This window comes from Pristiophorus japonicus, chromosome 5 (genome assembly GCF_044704955.1).
Source record: "Pristiophorus japonicus isolate sPriJap1 chromosome 5, sPriJap1.hap1, whole genome shotgun sequence".
Taxonomy (NCBI): Eukaryota; Metazoa; Chordata; class Chondrichthyes; family Pristiophoridae; genus Pristiophorus; species Pristiophorus japonicus.
Genome location: NC_091981.1, coordinates 272,851,148 through 272,873,774, shown reverse-complemented (window position 1 = coordinate 272,873,774; position 22,627 = coordinate 272,851,148). Strand labels below are relative to the sequence as shown.

Genomic DNA, 22,627 nt, shown 5'->3' with positions numbered 1-22,627 from the left:
CTCAGACCCCGACTCGCGAGCTGCATTGCAATGCCCAGTGGACGTCTATTTTATGAAGATCAGGCCCGATGCCCAAGTTCCAAAGAGCCTGTGGCCGATATCTTCGGGCGTGGGCTCTCTTCGTAACCGCCGGTTTTCAGTTCTGCTCCAATTTCTCAGCCAACACCTCCAGGTCGCTCAGAGCAGCTGATATCAGTTTCTCCAGCAAGGATGGATGCGTAATGCAGGAAGATAGTTTAAAAGTATATTCTGTGACTCCACTCTTTCTGTGGATGTGAGGATTCAATAGCTAGGATTTTCTCGGCTTTTAGTTATTTCTAGTCACCCGCCGGTGATTCCTATAGGATTGGGCAAGCCACCATGTCCAGCTGTGGTTGGGAAGTGATTGGTGTCCTGTTTGTCTCAACGCTGCCAGGTTCATTCCTTTGAGACTTGAACACAACAATCTGAGCTGACACTCCAGTGCGGTACTGAGGGAATGCTGCATTGTCGGAGGTGCTGTGGTTTGGATGAGATGTTAAGCTGAGGCCTCATCTACCCTCTTAGGTGGACGTAAAAGATCCCATGGCACTATTTCGAAGAAGAGCAAGGGAGTTATTCCCGGTATCCTGGCCAATTAAAATAACCAAAACAGATTAATTGGTCATTATCACTTTGCTGTTTGTTGGAGCTTGCTTGTGGGCAAATTGGCTGCCGCGTTTCCCACATTACAACCGTGCATACACTTCAAAAAGTACTTCATTGGCTGTAAAGCGCTTTGGGATATCCAGTGGTTGTGAAAGGTGCTATATAAATGCAAATAAATTAATCTTTCTTTCTTTCTTTCTTTCTCTTTCTTTCTTTCTTTCTTTCTTTCTTTCTTTCTTTCTTTCTTTCTTTCTTTCTTTCTTTCTTTCTTTCTTTCTTTCTTTCTTTCTTTCTTTCTTTTTTTCTTTCTTTCTTTCTTTCTTTCTTTCTTTCTTTCTTTCTTTCTTTCTCCAAAAGTGTTGATAAGCACCAATAATTTCACACCACTGTTAGCTTGCACACAATGTTGTCAGTTTTTCCGTGGAGATTCTTAAAGAGAATGGCTGAGAACCAAGAACGGGAATCTGAACCAAACCATCCGATTCTCTCCCAACCTCCTGCGCCATGGGCTTCTCCTCACCCTGACCTTTTATGCATGAGAGAGAAAGAGGGTGGTGAGGGAAAGAGAAGAGAGTGTAAGTAACCGAGGGAGACTGTAGAGATCGAAGAGAATGAACGATAAACGATGTCGAGGATACTGGAGCCTGAACTAAAGTTGTTCTTTTCTGGTTGCTTTAGAGCATTTGCGATGGGATTAGGAAATGAGAAGTTATCATTCAACAGGTTGGGGCATTTTGAAAAGTAATAATGTTCAAGTGATGTGATTTAATTTATTTATTTAACTGCAACACGGGCTCCAAATTGCTTCAGTAATTCGAATGAGCCATCGAACTTGACAAGGCCCACAGTTGCACTAGTAGCAAAATTGAATCCAATTGAGAAAACACAGGTGCCAAGCTGCGTACAAATCACAACAGAACAATGAATGTTGATTCAATTTGACACAAGTCATTTCCTTTAATAACATAGAGAAAGGCTGTTCTCACATAATAAAGCTAAGAAATAATTGATGTTACAAACACTTAGATTTTGTCCAAAGAAACACAATTATTTTCCAAAATGTAGGCCCTTTATTCAAATAGATAAGCTGATTAACATTGCATGAGACAGTATGTTGCTAGATACTTATAAACCATGCCCAGTATTCCTGAAACTTGAAACTCAAAGCAGCTCAGAGAATGATTCCTATATTAAATAAATCATAAATATGAATTGCACCGATAACTTCAATTATATGTAAAATTGCAAATAATGAATCTACTAGCATAAGTGAGACAAAATATGATATGAAATAGTTGAAGCGCATATTAACACATATCAGAAATAACACGTTCCAGCAGTCTGATGCCATCACTTTTCTAGTTCCAAATTACGTGATATCACAGACTTTGCTGCAATCATCAACCTCACCAATTCCCCCCCTCGGCCCCGCCACTCCTGCCTGTCCTCCGTACTTCAACGCAATGGAACTGTCTTCACTTGGTTCAACTCCTACATATCAATCAGAGCTCCAGCAATGCCTCCTCTTCCTACCTCCAGAGTCTCCCAAGGCTCGAGAATTGGGCCCTTCTATTCGTCACCTACATGTGCCGCTTGGGCGACGTCATCCGCAGACACAAGCTTATCTTCCACGTGTACGCTGACAACACACAGCTCCATCACTCTGCTGCCGCTGCATTGTCAAACAGCTTATCCGACACCCAGTCTTGAATGAGCCAAAATTTCCATCAGTTAAACATTGAGAAGACCAAAGTCATTGTCTGAGCTCCTCCCCACCATCTCCCCCCGCTCCCCCTCCACAAGCCACAGAATTCATCCTCATCTCCAGCTGCTGTCTCGCAGCAATGTTTTCAACCTCAGTGTCATTTTCAACCCCATACAGCATAAAATCATAGAAGGAGGATGTTATGTTTTCGGTACAACCTCACAAACACACAGATTCGAAGATGGCTGATAACCTCAGGAAGCCAGTCAGGTGACTCCCTCTTTATTGTTGTAAACAGCAATGGCTGCAATGCCACAGTGGTCCACTGGGTGGATCTATATATATATATTACAGAGGCCATTCGGCCCATTGTGCCGGCTCTTTGGCAGAGCTATCCAAGTAATGTGTCATCGGTCCCCATAATCATCTGCATCACAAAGACTGACTGTTTTCATCTCTGTAACATTGCCAGCCTCCATCCCTACCTCACCTCAGCTGTTGCCAGACACTCACCTCCGGACCCGACTATTCCAATGCTCTCCTGGCGAGCCTCCCATCCTCCGTGCCCTGTAAACATCATCTCATCCGAATCTCTGCCGTCTGTATCCTAACCAACACATAATCCCGCTTCTCCATCACCATCTGTCCCTGCTAAGCAATATTGGCTCCTGGACCTCACGGTTCTGCACCGCCCCCACCAGCCCCCACCAGCCCCCGCCCACCCCCCCGCCCCCGCCATTCTGCCAATTTAAGATGCTAATCCTTGTTTTTCAATGTAAACACAGGGTTGATGGAAAAACGGCACAAGTTGTTGTTGTATTCTTAATGCTGTAGGATACAGAATTTTCCCGGGTTTTCTCCTGCTTTCCTGAAGATGCTGACTTAGGTTAGAATGCAAGCCAAGAGTTTTAGATGAATTGAAGTTTACGAAGGGTGGAGGATGGGAGAACATAAGAACACACGAATTAGGAACAGGAGTAGGCTATTTGGCCCCTCGAGCCTACGCCGCCATTTAATAAGGTCATGGCTGATCTTCGACCTCAACTCCACTTTCCTGCACTATCCCCATATCCCTTGATTCTCTTAATATTCAAAAATCTATCGATCCTTGCCTTGAATATACTCAACGGCTGAGCATCCACAGCCCTCTGGGTTCGAGAATTCCAAAGATTCAACACCCTCTGAGTGAAGAAGTTTTGCTTCGTCATAGTCCTAAATGGCTGACCCCATATTCTGAGACTGTGACCCCCAGCCAGGGGAAACATCCTCCCTGCATCTACCCTGTCATGTATGTAACCTGTATGTAACACCACTGCAATACTGTATATACTTAAGTAATGCACACCTTGACCACAGGGGATGAACTTGTGGGAGACACTCATTACCTGGTCATCCAGGTATATAAAGGGAGGTCCCACGCAGGGACTTCACTTCTTGGTCCTGTGAATAAAGGTTCAGGTCATAGTGACCTTGTCCATAGAATGTGCCTTGTGTGGGTTTTGTGCCATTGAGTAAGGACATTACATTGGCGATGAGAAACGGGAATCAACGACCACGAGAATGGCCACCGGTAGCACAGAGGAACGGTACTGTGTTGGTGAGAACTGGGACGATTTCATTGAGAGGCTCCAGCAAAGCTTTATCACGAAAGAATGGCTGGGAGATGCAGCGGCCGACAAGCGAAGGGCCCATCTGCTGACCAGCTGTGGACCTAAGACTTACGCGCTCATGAAGGACCTACTAGCACCCGAAAAGCCGGCGGACAAAACCTTTGAAGAACTCAGCAAACTAATCGGTGAGCACCTCAAACCGACGATCAGCATACACATGGCCCGACACAGATTCTATACCCACCGACGTCGTGAAGGACAGAGCATACCGGATTTCGTTGCGGACCTCCGCCGTTTGGCCAGCCTCTGTAAGTTCATAGACGCCTGCAGGGGGCAGATGTTAAGGGACTTCTTTATTGAGGGCATCGGTCATGCGGGGATTTTCTGAAAGTTAATTGAGACCAAGGACTTGACTTTGGAAGCGGCGGCGTTGATGGCTCAGACTTTCATGGCAGGGGATCAGGGAGTCAATATCATAAATACAACTCAGAGCCCCGCAGCAGGCAAGGGCAGTTCAACACACCCCAGGCAGCAATAGACCCCAGAGTAGGTTTTCAACAGAGACAATGGCAGGCTGAACGGACATTTACGCCATCACAATGGACAATGCGGTCTGGGATGGGGCCATTGACACCCACCAACAGGGTACTCAAGAGCAGTCAAAGTGACAATCAGCGAGGAATGCCGGGTCATAGCTCCTTTGTTCACAACAATGGGACTCTCAGCTCATGCTGGAGGTGTGGGGGCAAACACTCTGCCAGAACTTGCAGGTTTCAACAATTTGTCTGCAGAAACTGCAACCTCAGTGGCCATTTAGCTCGAATGTGCAGGAAGCCTGTAACCAGGCTAATTTACAAGGGGGATTGATCAGAAGAGGAGTCTGTGAGGCAGGATGACTCTTGGGGCAAATTAATGGACGCTGAAGTTCAGCGGGTTCATGTGGCAAACATTCACAGCTCATATACCAAAATGCCACCGATCATGATGAAGATTTTAATAAACGGCATCCCTGTATGCATGGAGCTGGACACGGGGGCCAGCCAGTCACTCATGAGCGTTCAACAATTCGAAAAGCTATGGCCACTCAAAGCCAGTAGACCCAAACTAGAACGCATTGAGACACAACTACGGACGTAAACCAAAGAAATCATTCCAGTACTAGGCAGTGCAATGTTGGCGGTCACACACAATGGATCAGTGAACCAGCTGCCACTCTGGATTGTCCCGGGCAATGGTCCTGCACTGTTGGAGAGGAGCTGGTTAGCTGAGATGAACTGGAAATGGGGGGATGTGCACGCAATGTCATCTGTGGAGCAAAGTTCGTGCTCACATGTCCTACAACAATTTGAGTCACTATTCCAACCTGGCGTTGGGACGTTCAAAGGTACCAAAGTAGTGATATGCATCACCCCGGACGCCAGACCAGTGCACCACAAAAGCCAGAGCGGTGCCGTATGTGATGTGGGAGAAAATTGAGAACGAATTGGACCGTTTGCTGAGAGAGGGCATCATCTCGCCTGTTGAATTCAGCGACTGGGCAAGCCCCATGATTCCCGTCCTAAAAGTGGATGGTTCTGTCAGGATCTGTGGCGACTATAAGGCCACTATCAATCGGGTGTCCCTACAAGACCAATACCCGCTCTTGAGAGTGGAGGATCTTTTCTCCACGCTGGCAGGCGGCAAGCTGTTCACCAAGTTGGATCTCACTTCAGCCTACATGACCCAAGAACTGGCCGACGAATCTAAACTACTGACCACCATCACTACGCACAAGGGACTGTTCGTTTACAACAGGTGCCCGTTTGGCATTCGATCAGCGGTCGCGATTTTTCAAAGAAATATCGAAAGCCTGCTCAAATCCATTCCTGGAACAATCGTATTTCAGGACGACATCCTCACCACGGGTTGTGACACAGAGGAACACCTCCACAACCTGGAGGAGGTGCTACGCTGACTTGACCGGGTAGGCCTGCAACTCAAGAAGTCTAAATGTGTGTTTTTGGCTCCTGAGGTTGAGTTCCTGGGCAGGAGGGTTGCTGCAGATGGGATTCGGCCCACCGAATCCAAAACAGAGACGATTCGACGAGCGCCCAAGCCCGGCAACACATTGGAGTTGCATTCATTTCTAGGACTCTTGAACTATTTCGGGAACTTTCTGCCGAACTTAAGCACATTGTTGGAGCCGCTTCATGTGCTCCTGCGTAAGGGTTGTGATTGGTTTTGGGGGGGACTGTCAAGAATAGGCTTTCAATCGGGCACGGAACCTACTTTGTTCAAATAAGTTATTGACCCTGTATGACCCCTGTAAGAAATTGGTTCTGACATGCGATGCATCGTCCTATGGGGATGGGTGCGCATTGCAGCAGAGTAATGCTGAGGGCCAACTGCAACCTGTGGCTTATGCTTCCAGGTCGCTCTCTCAAGCAGAACGGGGATATGGGATGGTTGAGAAGGAGGCACTCGCATGTGTCTATGGTGTAAAAAAAATGCATCATTACCTTTTTGGCAGGAGGTTCAAATTAGAAACGGACCACAAGCCGTTAACATCCCTGTTGTCAGAGAGCAACGCTGTCAATGCCAATGCGTCAGCTCACATACAGCGATGGGCTCTCACGCTGGCTGCTTATGACTACTCCATCCGGCACCGGCCTGGCACCGAAAATTGCGCTGACGCGCTCAGCAGGCTTCCACTGGTCATCACTGAGGGGGCAGCGGAACAAAGCGCTGAGATGGTCATGGCCGTTGATGCCTTTGACAGCGCAGGCTCCCCCATCACAGCCCGCCAGATCAAAATCTGGACCAACAGAGATCCCCTCCTATCTTTGATTAAGAAATGTGTCCTGACTGGGGATTGGGCGCCCGCACACGGAGCAGTCCTGAGGAGGTCAGACCGTTTCACAGGCGGATGGATGAGCTCTCCATCCAAGCCGACTGCCTTCTATGGAGCAGTCGGGTAGTCATGCTCCAGAGGGGCAGGGAGGCATTCATCAGGGAACTCCACAGCGAGCATCCAGGCATCATGCTGATGAAGGCCATTGCCCGGTCACATGTTTGGTGGCCTGGAATTGATTCAGACCTGGAACACTGTGTTCGCAGGTGCATGACGTGTGCCCAGCTGGGTAATGACCCCAGGGAGGCCCCGCTCAGCCCGTGGCCCTGGCCCACCAGGCCATGGTCACGTATTCATGTAGACTACGTGGGCCCGTTCATGGGAAAAATGTTTCTCATTGTGGTAGATGCGTACTCGAAATGGATCGAGTGCTTCATATTGAATTCGTGCACGACATCCACCACTGTGGAGAGTCTACATGCGGTCTTTGCAACCCACAGCTTGCCGGACATCCTTGTATGCGATAATGGCCCATGTTTCGTGAGCTACGAATTCCGGGAGTTCGTGTCGGGCAATGGCATCAACCATGTCAGAACAGCATCGTTCAAGCCGGCATCCAATGGCCAGGCGGAACGTGCGGTCCAAATCATTAAACAAGGCATGCTCAGGATTCAAGGACCCTCCCTTCAATGCCACCTATCGCGCCTCCTGTTGGCCTATAGGTCCCGACCGCACTCGCTAATGGGGGTCCCGCCCGTTGAGCTACTTATGAAACGAACACTCAAAATTCGGGTTGTCCCTCATTCACCCAGTCCTGACCGACATAGTTGAGGGCAAGCGCCAGTCCCAAAACGAGTACCATGACCGCAATTCAAGGGAGAGATGTATCGAAATAAATGACCCCGTATTTGTCATCAATCACGCCGTGGGGCCCAAATGGCTTGAGGGTACTGTAATAGACAAAGAGGGGAACAGGGTCATCGTGGTTAAACTTAACAATGGGCAGATATGCCGTAAGCTTCTGGACCAAGTATAAAAAAGGTTCAGCATGGACACTGAAGAACCCGAGGAAGATCATGTGATGGTGCTCACACCACCGCAAGTGAACGAGCAACAAGAACATTCAGCAGCATGTACAGTCCCAGCGGTCAGCCCAGACAGGCCGGAATCACCACAGGTGACAGAGACTCACGCCAAGGCTCAACAACCAGAGCCCCAACTGCGGCGCTCCACGAGGGAGCGTAGACCACCTGAGAGACTTAACCTATGATCCCAATAAGACTTTTGGGGGGGGGGGGGGGGAGGTGATGTCATGTATGTAACCTCGATGTAACACCACTGCAATACTGTATGTACTTAAGTAATGCACACCTTGACCATAGGGGGTGAATTTGTGGGAGACACTCATTACCTGGTCATCCAGGCATATAAAGGGAGGTCCCATGCAGGGACTTCACTCCTTGGTCCTGTGAATAAAGGTTCAGGTCATAGAGTGACCTTGTCCATAGAATGTGCCTTGTGTGGGTTTTGTGCCATTGAGTAAGGACATTACATACCCTGTCGAGCTCTGTAAGAATTTTGTATTTTTCAATGAGAGCACCTCTCATTCTTCTAAACTCTAGAGAATATAGGTCTCGTCTACTCAATCTCTCCTCATCGGACCATCCCCCATTCCAGGAATCAGTCTGGTGAACCTTCGTTGCACTCCCTCTATTGCAGGTATTGCAACAAGTCTGGAGGTGAACAGGGAAAGGATATGGGTTTCAGCAGCAGATGAGCTGAGGTAGGTATGGAGACAGATACTGTTATGAAGCTGGATTTAGGCCGTCTTTGTGATGGAGAGTCTATGGGGAACAATTTTAATCCCACCTGTCTGTCAGAAAGCAGGTAGCTGGGCAGTTAAAATTGCCCCGGTTACTTACCTGCCCTGAGGCAGCTGGGAGCTGATCGTTCGCTGGATTATTAACCACCGCACCCTTTCAGCCAACTGCACGGTAACCGACAAGGAATGTCGATACAGGACTGATCAGGGAGAGATGGATAAGCGACAGCAAATTTTGCCTCTAGACGCAGGGGTTGCGCTTCTCTAATAGAAGCTGCTTTACAAGAACCCAATTCTGATTTCATGGCCAAAAATAAAGAAAGCAGTCCGAAAACTGGAGCCTCCTGAGAAATTATAGCAACACCAGGGCTGCTGGATCCAGGGATAGCAAAAGGTAAATTCAGAAACAGAAAACAGAAGGAACTTCTCCATACAAAAGGGTGATAAATATCTGGAATGATCACCAGCATAGTACATTAAATTCCCACATTACAACAGTGACTACACTTCAAAAAGTACTTCATTTGTTGTAAAGCGCTTTGGGACGTCTGGTGGTCATGAAAGGCGCTATAGAAATGCAAGTCTTTCTTTAGTAGAGAGACAGACTTTTGGGATATCCGAAACACAGTTGGATGCTGGGCTGGGAGAATTGGAAGGTTGAAGGATCAAGCTTCAGTGGGCAAATTGGCTTTTCCATGTCCTTGACTTTTCTTGTGTTCATGCATAAAGCAAGATTAAATCACGTGTGTGGAAATTCAACTGAGTTTTAATTCCAGTGATTTTATTTGTAGTAAATGAGGGTCAGCATTTCTGATTCCACCATTGGGAGTCTTCCTTTGATTCATGAATTGTATCATCTGATGCCTTTCAACGCTTTATTATTAAATGGTCACTCATTAGTGCTGGTGAGTTTTGCAGTCCCCGTACTACTAATCCCTCTACTTTAATCTTGTATTCATTTAGCATCTTCAGAGAGCACCACTGTTGAGTCAAAGTCAGACAGCGCAGCACATATTGCTATCATACTGCATTAATTAGACTGCATAAATCGACTATTGCTTCCACTAAAATAGCAGAGAGAAGAACTTCCTGTGAACATGTTAAGAGCTTTGCAATGTTAGAGTGCACTCATTTCAAAATCCTGGCAAATTATTTTAGCTTACAACGTTCCCACATTACAACAGTGACTAAACTCCAAAAGTACTTCACTGGCTGTAAAGCGGTGGTAATGAAAGGCGCTATATAGATGCAGATCTTTCTTTCTTTTTTCTTTAAAATTACTTCATAGGAAAATGCTCGACAACTCTTGCTAGAAACTATTCACGCCTCAGCCAGAATGCTTTTCACCCAATGTTTTTGAACATGTCTTCTTAAGGAAGTTTTCATTTGTCTTTCCAATCTCATGTCTTGCTTTGTAATATCATTTGCAAAATTCTTAGCTGTCAACGTGAGTGTAGGTAATGCGTATTCAATTGCATCGCAGATTTCGATAACTCCGACGTATGTATATGTTGCCATCGCGTACAACCATTATCCTCTACCATATAACATCGTACCTCAACTAATCTAGTACTATTCGTGTCTGTTGTATAGGATTGGACCTCATCCAAGTACTTTTAACCTCCATTAAAGGATGATTGTGAGACTTATCTTAATAAAAACAGATTTTAGCCTGTAAGATTTATGCCTTTTCTCGACACTTTACAGAGTTCAGACTTGTGAGACAAAATTACATAGACTCAGGGTATTTCGTTTTCTCACCCATATACAGGGATTATCCGTACTTAGAATAATCCAAAGAAATACAAGCAATCACGATAGAATTAAATGCACAATAATTTCTAATTATTAACCCGCACTGACCTATCCCGTTAAAGTACTTACAGTTAAAAATTGCCTATTTCCTAAGTGATTACTGTTGTGTATATGCAAAGCATGCACTCCCATGTTCCGCCACCAGGGAGCGCATCCCCTGAAGTCCCAAGGGATCCCAGCATCCCTTGGGAGCACTGTATATAAGCCGGCCCCTAAGGCCTGTTCCTCACTCTGGAGTGCCTTAATAAAGACTGAGGTCACTGTTACTTTAACCTCCCTGTGTGCAGTCTCATCTGTGTAGGGACCACAATAACTGGCGACGAGTATACGAATCCAAAGCAAAGATATAGCAAACTGTGGGCATCCTGCAGAAGTTCTCGGAGGGTGAGGACTGGGAAGCCTATGTCGAACGGCTAGACCAGTACTTTGCAGCCAACGAGCTGGACGGAGAAGGAAGTGCTGCAAAAAGGAGTGCGGTTCTCCTCACAGTCTGCGGGGCACCGACCTACAGCCTCATGAAGAATCTTCTGTCTCCGGTGAAACCCACAGATAAGTCATATGAGGAGCTGTGTACACTGGTTCGGGAGCATTTTAACCCAAGGGAGAGCGTGCTGATGGCGAGATTTCGGTTCTACACGTGCCAGCGATCTGAAGGTCAGGAAGTGGCGAGCTACGTCGCTGAGCTAAAGCGACTTGCAGGGCAATGTGAGTTTAATGGCTACCTGGAGCAGATGCTCAGAGACTTTTTTGTACTGGGCATTGGCCACAAGACCATCATACGAAAACTTTTGACTGTAGAGACACCGACCCTCAGTAAGGCCATTGTAATAGCACAGGCATTTATGTCCACCAGTGATAACACCAAACAAATCTCTCAGCACACAAGTGCTAGCAATGTTCATAAATTAACTGGAACTGTGTTTGCGAGCAGAAATGTACAGGGCAGGAACCACGAGTCTGCAACTGCCAGCAGGCCTCAGGTGACCCAGATGACTCAGAGTCCGCAACAAAGTATGAATGCAAGACAATTCACACCTTGTTGGCGTTGTGGAGGCTTCCATTTAGTCTATTCATGCCACTTCAATGGGTATGTTTGCAAGAGCTGTGGAACAATGGGGCACCTCCAACAAGCTTGCAGAGGAGCTGCAAGCTCTGCAAAACCTGCGAACCACCACGTGGCAGTGGAAGATCGGTCCATGGTGGATCAAAGCAATTTTGAGCCTCAGAGAGAGGAGGCAGATGCTGAAGTACATGGGGTGCACACATTTTCGACTAAATGTCCACCTATAATGCTAAATGTAAAATTCAGTGACTTACCCGTAGCCATGGAACTGGACACTGGCACATCATGAGCAAAAAGATGTTTGAGAGACTGTGGTGCAACAAGGCACTCAGACCAGCCCTGAGCCCCATCCACACGAAACTGAGAACGTATACCAAAGAGCTTATCACTGTCCTGGGCAGCGCCATGGTCAAGGTCACCTACGAGGGCACGGTGCACGAACTGCCACTCTGGATTGTCCCGGGCGATGACCCCACACTGCTTGCAAGGAGCTGGCTGGGCAAAATCCGCTGGAACTGGGATGACATCCGAATGCTATCATATGTCGATGAGGCCTCATGTACCCAGGTTCTTAACAAATTTCCTTTCCTTTTTGAGCCAGGCATTGGAAACTTTTCCGGGGCGAAGGTGCAGATCCACTTGGTCCCAGAGGCATGACCCATTCACCACAAGGCGCGAGTGGTACCTCACATGATGAGGGAGAGAGTGGAAATCGAGCTAGATAGGCTGCAACGCGAGGGCATCATCTCCCCAGTGGAATTCAGCAAGTGGGCCAGCCCGATTATTCCAGTACTCAAAAATGATTGCACGGTCAGGATTTGTAGCGATTATAAAGTAACTATTGATCGTTTCTCGCTACAGGACCAATACCCGCTGCCTAAGGCAGACGACCTATTTGCGACACTGGCAGGAGGCAAGACATTCACCAAGCTCGACCTGACTTCGCCCTACATGACACAGGAGCTGGCGGAGTCTTCGAAGGGCCTCACCTGCATCAACAAATGACTGTTCATCTACAACAGATGCCTGTTTGGAATTCGGTCGGCTGCAGCGATCTTCCAGAGAGACATGGAGAGCCTACTCAAGTCGGTATCACGCACGGTGGTTTTTCAGGATGACATATTGGTTACGGGTCGGGACACCGTCGAGCACCTACAAAACCTGGAGGAGGTCCTCCAGCAACTGGATCGCGTAGGGCTGCGGCTGAAGAGGTCGAAATGCGTCTTCATGGTAACAGAAGTGGAGTTTTTGGGGAAAAAGATCGCGGCGGACGGCATTCGGCCCACAGACGCCAAGACAGAGGCTATCAGGAATGCATCCAGGCCACAGAACATCACGGAGCTGCGGTCGTTCCTGGGACTCCTCAACTATTTTGGTAACTTCCTACCGGGGTTAAGCACCCTCTTAGAGCCCCTATATGTGTTATTGCATAAAGGTGAGAACTGGGTATGGGAAAAAAAACAAGTAATTGCTTTTGAGAAAGCCAGAAACATTTTATGCTCCAACAAGCTGCTTGTATTGTATAACCCGTGCAAAAGACTTGTGCTAGCATGTGATGCGTCGTCGTAAGGAGTCGGGTGTGTATTACAACAAGCTAACGTTGCGGGGAAGTTGCAACCTGTCACCTATGCCTCCAGGAGCTTGTCTAAGGCTGAGAGGGCCTACAGCATGATTGAGAAAGAGGCATTAGCATGTGTGTTCGGGGTAAAGAAAATGCATCAGTACCTGTTTGGCCTCAAATTTGAGCTGGAAACCGATCACAAGCCCCTCATATCCTTGTTCACTGAAAACAAGAGGATAAATACTGATGTCTCAGCCTGCATACAAAGGTGGTCACTCGCGCTATCAGCATATAACTATACCATCCGCTCTCAGTTGGCTACCATTGCCCACCACGGGGGTGAAAATGGCGCAGCCTGCAAACTTGTTGATGATGGCGCAGCCCGCAGACTTGTTGATGGTCACGGAAGCGTTTGCAAATGATAAATCATCTGTCACGGCCTGCCAGATTAGGACTTGGACCAGCCAAGATTCTCTGTTGTCCCTAGTAAAAAACTGTGTACTGCATCGGAGCTGGGCCAGCATCCCCATTGAAATGCAAGAGCTAATCAAGCCGTTCCAACGGCGAAAGGACAAGCTGTCCATTCAGGCAGACTGCCTGTTGTGGGGTAACCACGTAGTGTTACCCAAAAAGGGCAGGGAGACATTCATCTCGGATCTCCACAGCACACACCCAGGTATAGTAATGATAAAAGCGCTAGCCAGATCCCACGTGTGGTGGCCCGGTGTCGACTCTGACTTAGAGTCCTGTGTACGGCAATGCCGCTGTGCGCTCAGTTGAGCAACGCGCCCAGAGAGGCACCACTAAGTTTGTGGTCTTGGCCCTCCAGACCATGGTCGAGGATCCATGTCGACTATGCGGGCCCGTTTCTTGGCAAAATGTTCCTGGTGGTGGTGGATGCTTTTTCAAAATGGATTGAATGTGAAATAATGTCGGGAAGCACCGCCACCGCCACCATTGAAAGCCTGAGGGCCATGTTTGCCACCCACGGCCTGCCTGACATACTGGTGAGTGACAATGGGCCATGTTTCACCAGTGCCAAATTCATGACCCACAATGGGATCTAACATGTCACCTCGGCCTCCAATGGGCAGGCAGAGCGGGCAGTACAAACTATCAAACGGAGCCTTAAATGAGTCACAGAAGGCTCACTCCAAACCTGCCTGTCCCGAGTACTGCTCAGCTACTGCACGAGACCCCACTCGCTCACAGGGGTGCCGCCGGCTGAGCTACTCATGAAAAGGACAATTAAAACCAGACTCGCTGGTTCACCCCAACCTGCATGATCAGGTAGAGAGCAGGCGGCAGCAACAAAATGTAAACGATGGTTGTGCCACTGTGTCATGGGAAATTGATCTGAATGACCCTGTGTATGTGCTAAACTATGGACATGGTCCCAAGTGGATTGCGGGCACGGTGATGGCTAAAGAAGGGAGTAGGGTGTTTGTAGTCAAACTAGACAATGGACAAATTTGCAGAAAGCACCTGGACCAAACGAGGCTGCGGTTCACAGACTGCCCTGAATAACCCACAGCAGACACCACCTTTTTCGAGCCCACAACACACACCCAAAGGATCAACGACACCACCCCGTACCAGGAAATTGAACACATCAAGCCCAACAGCCCAGCAAGGCCAGGCTCGCCCAGCAACCCTGCAGGGCCAACAACACGCCAGCCCAGCGAGGGCACAGCCAACACACCAGAACAGACATTTGTACTGAGGCGGTCCACCAGGGAAAGAAAGGCTCCTGACCTTGTAAATAGTTTTCACTTTGACTTTGGGGAGGGAGTGATGTGTATCTGCAAAGCATGCACTCCCATATTCCGCCACCATGGAGCGCATCCCCTGAAGTCCCAAGGAATCCCAGCATCCCTTGGGAGCACTGTATATAAGCCGGCCCCTAAGGCCTGTTCCTCACTCTGGTGTGTCTTAATAAAGACTGAGGTCACTGTTACTTTAACCTCCCTGTGTGCCGTCTCATCTATGTTAGGAACACAATAATTACAAAGCAAAGGCACACTCTCACGAGAGTTAACTCCAGCCGTGGTCAGCGATCGGAAATTAACCCCGTGAATTTCTTGGCAATCTGACCAGGTCACCACTCACTTGGCTGCCTCCTCGCCTCATGTTTTACAGCCATTTTTATACCCCTTTCCTGGGATGTTTGCCCACCATGTATGTAATCGTCTAGGTTTAAAACAATGGGATAGTCTTCACCATGAATAAGTCTTTCATTTCTTATCTCCCTGGTGCAGTTTTCTTCACAGTTCACAGACCAATTCCAGGACCCACTCTGACTGCCTGTGAAAAATGTCTTTTTGCAGCCATAAGATGTTAAAAGTTCATGAGAACGTTTTTTGAATTCGCAGAGTCTTTTGGATCACCAAAAAGTAGTCAACCGCAGGTTAGCCATCTGGAAATGGTTGCGAGCAGTCATTAGCAGTAAATGAGATGATAAATGCTGTAGTCTTACATGAGACGTTAAACTAAGGCCCCAGTCTGCCACCTCAGGTAAACGTAAAAGATCCCATAGCACTATTTGAAGAAAAGCAGGAGAGTTCACTTCGGAGTCCCTCAACCAACATGACTAAAATCAGATTATCTGATCATTAACACACAACTGTTCATGAGGGAGCTTACTGTGTGCAAATTGGCTGATGTGTTTCCTACGTTACAACAGTGACCACACTTTAAAAGTACTTAATTGGTTGTAAAGCGCTTAAGGATGTTCTGAGGTCCTGAAAGGCGCCATATAAATGTAAGTCTTTCTATTGCACGGGACTCAAAAGAGACGGCAGATGCGTTACCGCCCGTTTTGTGTCCCTGCCCAAGCCCAGTTTCGTCCCCTGTGTGTTTCAATTCTTAAAGTGACAGCTCAGACTGCACCTGGCCAAATCGCTCGCCTCAACTTCTTTCTGTTTGTGCGCAGAGACTGAACTGCTGTATCGCACCTGGGACGGAGATCTGGAGAGACGGAATGTCGAAACCAAGGAAACCACGATTTTGATGAAAAACCAGAAATTTGTAAGCGTTTCCTTTTCACCTGTCCCTCTAGAAATCGCGGGCAGTTGCTTCGGGAAAAAGACAGCACAAAGCGGGAGACTGTGTAACAGTTAATGTTGGGATCCACCGTAAACCAACTGTTTTAAGCTTTCACAAAAGTGCAGTGAGCAATTGCTAAAACAGTGAGGCTTTGTTTTATAACAGGGTGACATTTTGATGGATTATCAATGTGTTTGTTTTTTTTAAAAGCATGCACTGTACCAATATACCCGAGGCATTCGGTTTTGTTTTGTTTGCACTGATCAAGAAGTTAACGTGTAGGCGTTCAGTTGTCGTCGCTGTGCCCTTGATGCGGGATGCATTTGTAGCAACCTCGTCGACACATTTAGAACAGGAGAACGCTTGTGTACCACCGTTACATGTTCTCACGATGTATCAAAGTGCTCCATATCTGTTGTGCAGGCAGCCAAGTGGCGCAGGTCAAGCTCCCACAAACAAAAATCAGGCGAATAACTGGTTAATCTGTTTTGGTGCCGTTGGTCGAAGGATTGACCTTGATCAGGTCACTGGGACAATACCGTGCTCCGCTTCAAACAGAGCCACGGGATCTTTTACATCTCGCTGTACAGGCAGACGAGGTCTCGGCTTATCGTCGCCTCTTAAAGACAGCATCTCCGACAATGCGGCCCTCCCTCAGCACAGCCCTGAAGTGTCAGTCTGGGATATGAGCTCAACTTCCTGGTTTGTTGCTTGAGGCTGCTACCAGGGAGAGCGACGCTCCACTTCCTTCCTGGGGATGGGTAACGGGGGCACACGGCTCAGCGGTGCCACGCACCGGGCCTGCGTAGCGCTGCTGCGTACGAGGGGCTGTTCCCTGAATTAAAGGGAAGGGCCCAAGCTGCGTACTCTGCATATGAGGAAACCCACCGACCTGGACCACCGGGGGGGGGGGGGCACGCAATCAGCCCGGCACTCAAGCAGAGTGCCTGGCTGAGCAAATCGCGGCACCGAACCCGCAACCAAAGCGCGTCCGTAGCGGCAAGCGAAAAAGGCAGATTTCTTTCAGCGGCAGCCGACCACTTCCCCTTTAATTTTCACCCCCTGAAGCAGTCGCTGTTATCACTGGCCGCAGCTTTAGACGGCGATACCCAATTTAGGGGCCAGGGCGCTAACGGGGCGATGCGCACGGCGATGACGTCACGATCTTCGGGGATGCCAACGGGAGGCGCAAAATGCTCCCATTTCTCCCCCATAGAATCTCACAGACAGAAGGAGGCCATTCGGCCCATCTTTCCATTCTGGGCCGGCTTTTTGAAAGACCTATCCAATTAGTCTCACTCCCCCTGCTCTTTCCCCATAGCCATGCAACTTTCTCCCCTTCCAAGTATCCAGTTTCCTTTTGAAGTTATTTTTGAATCTGTTTCCACCGCCCTTTCAGGCAATGCATACCAGATCATAATAACTTACTGCATAAAATTGGTTCTCCTCATCTCACCTCTGGCTCTTTTGGCAATTATCTTAAAGTCTGTGTCCTCTGGATACCAACCTTTCTGCCACTGGAAACAGTTTCCCCCTATCTACTCGATCAAAACCCTCCACGATTTTGAACATCTCTATTAAATCTCCCCTTAACCTTCTCTGGTCGAAGGAGAAGAATCCCAGCTTCTCTCGTCTCTCCGCCGTTGCAGGGCTGTGGGGAAAGAGCAGAGGCCTTGGGCTAATTGGATTGCTCTTTCAAAGAGACGATGAACCGGATCGCTTCTTTCTGTGCTGTATGATTCTATGAATTTAATCTTAGCACGACAGCTTCTCGAACAGGATTGTTACACTGTGTAATAATAATTATTCAGTAATACTTGAATGAATTGGATATATATTAAGAATTTTCGACCTGGATGTCAGCACCAGGGAAGGGTCTATTTTTCCCCTTTTGGTATCTATTTTAAGCATCAAAGGGCTCCCAGCTTCGGTAGAGTGAAGACACGTAAAAAAATAATGCTGCTTTAATTCTGACCCCACGTTGCACCATCGTGGATTCTGAGTGCAATTGCAAATTAATTGCCAAGTTGCAGGCAGTTTTTTTGGGGACTGCAATCCTCGCCAACTGGAAACTGGATTTGAGACTGTCCAAACTCACCAGAGCAGAGTGAAAGGAGACTTTCAAGTTGGCCGCGCATGCTGTACCTGACGCCTGTAGGTCGTTGTGAACTGGAACGCACTGCCTGAAAAGGGGGTGGAAGCAACTTCACAAATACCTTTCAAAGGGAAACCAAGTAAATACTTGAAGAGGAGAAAACTGCAGGACTATGGAGAATAAGCGGGGGAGTGGGACTAATTGGCTCGGCCTTTCAAAAAGCCGGCACAGGCGCGATGGACCGAATGGCCTCCTTCTGTTCTGCAAGATTCTATGGCCTAGAAATGCGGGTCGTGCGACTTTTCGACTCGGGCATGACACCACTAATGACTCCCGTTAAATTCCCTGGGTGTTTAGCGGCGGTGGTAACCCGTAGCGCCCCATTCTCGCCCCGGAACAAAATATTGGGGATCGCCCCCTGAGGCTGTGCCGGGCGATGACAGCGATAGCTTCAGGGGATGTGAACCGGGTCGCAGGCCGCTCGCGGGGCGTTGATTAAAGGAGAGGTGGCGGCAATTTTTTTAAATTCTGACGCCCCGTTGGCGCTTCGATCGCGGGGTCCGTGCCACGATCACACCGCCCGGGACTCTGCTTGAATGCCGGACTGTTAGCACAGCCCCCCCACCACCTGCCCTGCCCCCTAGTGCTCCATGGAAGCCCATTTTATACCTGCAGAGTTTGCAGCTTGGAGCCTACCCTTGAATGAAGAGTAGAGCCCCTCCTACGTGGCAGCGCTGCGTGGCCCAGTGCGTAGCGCAGCGCCCCACTCCCAACACGCCCGTCCCACTACTGCCCCAGAAAGGAAGCAGGGTGCGTTATTTTGAGCTCCATTTCCTTTCAGGGAAGGAACCCGAATTTTTTGTGAGGCCACATCTGGAGTATTGTGTACAGTTTTGGTCTCCTAACTTGAGGAAGGACATTCTTGCTATTGAGGGAGTGCAGCGAAGGTTCATCAGACTGATTCCCGGGATGGCGGGACTGACATATGAAGAAAGATTGGATCAACTGGGCTTGTATTCACTGGAGTTCAGAAGAATGAGAGGGGATCTCATAGAAACGTTTAAAATTCTGACGGGTTTAGACAGGTTAGATGCAGGAAGAATGTTCCCAATGTTGGGGAAGTCCAGAACCAGGGGTCACAGTCTAAGGATAAGGGGTAAACCATTTAGGACCGAGATGAGGAGAAACTTCTTCACCCAGAGAGTGGTGAACCTGTGGAATTCTCTACCACAGAAAGTTGTCGAGGTCAATTCACTAAATATATTCAAAAAGGAGTTAGATGAAGTCCTTACTACTAGGGGGATCAAGGGGTATGGCGAGAAAGCAGGAATGGGGTACTGAAGTTGCGTGTTCAGCCATGAACTCATTAATGGCGGTGCAGGCTCGAAGGGCCGAATGGCCTACTCCTGCACCTATTTTCTATGTTTCTGTGTTTTTTTTTCAGCGGGGCGGGACTTCCACGCCTGCCGCAAAATGTCTCGCCTCCCGGATGTGACCACTCCTTATGATTCTATTCTAAATTTCACCCCCGATGATTCTATTCTAACTACTAACCTTAATGACAACAAGTAACAGAAGCAGGCAGGTGGGGATTTTCTCTGTTGACTTAGAAGCCGCTCCATTTTAATCACATTCCCTTGGATTATAATAATATCAATCACAGGGGCTCAGGGCAAAGAGTTTAACTTTAGACACTCCTTTACAACAAATATTTATTTCAAATTATTACCGCACCTCAAACTGCAGAATTAATCAGAGCTTTATGAGTTGGTTAGAATTTGGTATTCGCAGCTTTCCCGAATCCTGCAAGGTAATTATTATAGAATTGTTATAGCTCTTTATTAGGTAGGTGTTAATTATTTATAGCAGTGTTATCAAACTGTCATATCTTTATCGGTGGACGATTAAAATTTAGTGATAGATTAAGTAAGAGTTGATGGCAGATACTTAAGAGAGAAATGGTAATGTCTATAGATCAATCAGGAGGTACTATCTAAAGACACTTTTCAAATTTAAACTCAGATTAATCTACTTCGCTGTTCACAACATGTACATTTTATGGAACATGCAGTAGAGTCGCTCTGAATTCTTGGAGCGCAACCAAATATAAGTTGTTCTGTAGGTCTAATGATTGTGCAGTCTTCAGGGTGATTTTCATCGCCACTCATCCTTAGCATGGCCCGACCACCCTTCTGCATAACCCCCTCCTCCACCTTGCACTGGGAAACGGGGCAGAAATAGAGGCCCAGAGGCAGGCCCCAGCGCACCAGTCTTCTGACTGCTAGTGGAAAGCAGAAGCCATGAGGCGCTAAGGCTGGAAGTGTGTGTCATGGAAGGAAAGAAAAACTTTCATTCAAATAACGTCTTTCACAACCTCACGATGTTCCAAAGCTCCTTACAGCCAATAACATAGAATGTACAGCACAGAAATCGGCCATTCAGCCCTACTGGTCTATGCCGGTGTTTATGCTCCACATGAGCCACTTCCTGTCCCTCTTTATCTCACCCTATCAGCATAACCTTCTATTCCTTTCTCCCTCATATGTTTATCTAACTTCCCCTTAATTAACAACAACCTTTATTTATATAGCACCTTTAACGTACTGAAACGTCCCAAGGTGCTTCACAGGAGTATTATGAGATAAAAAAACATTTGACACCGAGTCATATAAATAGAAATTAGCGAAGGTGACCAAAAGCTTGGTCAAAGAGGTAGGTTTTAAGGAGTGTCTTGAAGGATGAAAGAGAGGTAGAGAGGCGAAGAGGTTGAGGCAGGGAGTTCCCGAGCTTGGGGCCCAGGCAGCTGAAGGCACGGCCATCAATAGTTGAATGATTATAATCAGGCATGCACAAGAGGGCAGATCTAGAGGAGCACAGATATCTCGGGGGGTTGTGGGGCTGGAGGAGATTACAAGAGATCAGGGGGGCCGAGGCCACGGAAGGATTTGAAAATAAGGATGAGAATTTTGAAATCGAGGCGTTGCTTAACCGGAAGCCAATGTAAGTCAGCGAGCACAGGGGTGATGGGTGAGCGGGACTTGGTGCGAGTTAGGACACGGGCAGCCGAGTTTTGGATCACCTCTAGTTTATGTAGGGTAGAATGTGGGAGGCCAGCCAGGAGTGTGTTGGAATAGTCAAGTCTAGAGGTAACAAAGGCACGGATGAGGGCATCAACAGCGGATGAGCTGAGGCAACGGCAGAGAGAGGCGATGTTACGGAGGTGGGAATAGGCAGTCTTAGTTATGCTGCGGATATGGTGGTCAATTATGACACCAAGTTTGCGAACAGTCTGGTTCAGCCTCAGACAGAAGTTGGGGAGAGGGCTGGAGTCAGTGGATGGGGAACGGAGTTTGTGGTGGGGACTGAAAACAATGGCTTTGGTCTTCCCAATATTCAATTGAAGAAAATTTCTGCTCATCCAGAACTGGATGTCGGACAAGCAGTCTGACAACTTGGAGACTGTGGAGGTGGTCGAGAGAAGTGGTAGTGAGGTAGAGCTGGGTGTCATCAGCGTACATGTGGAAACTGATGCTGTGTTTTTGTATGATGCCACCCAGGGACAACGTAGAGATGAGAAATAGGAGGGGGCCAAGGACAGATTCTTGTGGGGACACCAGAGGTAACGATATGGGGGCGGGAAGAGAAACTGTTGCAGGTGATCCTCTGACTACGATTAGATAGATAAGAATGGAACCAAGCAGGTGCAGTCCCACCCAGCTGGACGATGCTGGAGAGGTATTGGAGAAGGAGAGTGGTCAACCGTGTCAAAGGCTGCAGACAAAGCAAGAACGATGAGGAGGGATAGTTTGCCTTTGTCACAGTCACAAAGGATATCATTTGTGACTTTGATGAGAGCTGTTTCGGTACTGTGGCAGGAGCAGAAACCGGATTGGAGGGATTCAAACATGGAATTGCGGGAAAGATGGGCACGGATTTGGGAGGCAACAACACGTTCAAGGTTTTTGAAGAGGAAAGGGAGGTTGGAGATGGGACGGCAGTTTGCAAGGACGGAGAGGTTTAAAAAGACGGTGAGAGTGGAGAATGGAAACCCGGGTTTATCTTTACATTCCAGAATGGTTCTAGAATAGTGAGCGATTTTGCAGACGAGAGCAGGACCCGATAATGCTTTATGTGGTCCAGCTAGATCTGCCGGTGAATGGCTAAATCAGTTGTCCGCCATATCCGTTCAAGTCTGCGTCTCTTGGTCAAGGGAGCGAAGATCAGGGCTGTTACAGGCAGAATGGCCAGGGTGAGAGAGAGAAATTGGTTTAACAGGGACTTTGGTATCAAAGGTGATGGTGAGGGTGTGATTGAGCAGATTGGTAGCTGCAGAGAATGGAGGGCCAAAGGCTGGACAATTGGGAGTTGATGAGAGCATTTTTTTTTTAAATCGAGAAGAGAGTTTTTTCCAGGGGCGGACACAGGAGGCAAAGTTGCGGGGACGGGGTGGGGGT

The 22,627-nt window shown here is 47.9% G+C and overlaps 1 protein-coding gene across 4 annotated transcripts in view; it reads left to right on the top strand.

Annotated features, from left to right (window-relative positions):
- The window catches only part of dpp6a (dipeptidyl-peptidase 6a), an 828,704-nt gene that overhangs the window by 267,710 nt on the left and 538,367 nt on the right, over window positions 1-22,627 (top strand). For all 4 annotated transcript variants that reach the window (XR_011593400.1, XM_070881647.1, XM_070881648.1 and 1 more), the window contains one exon: window positions 15,966-16,060. Coding sequence is in view for 3 of the 4 variants with exons in the window: in XM_070881647.1 (XP_070737748.1) it covers window positions 15,966-16,060 (95 nt within the window). In the remaining variant the exon portion in view is untranslated. The remainder of the gene's footprint in view (window positions 1-15,965; window positions 16,061-22,627) is intronic.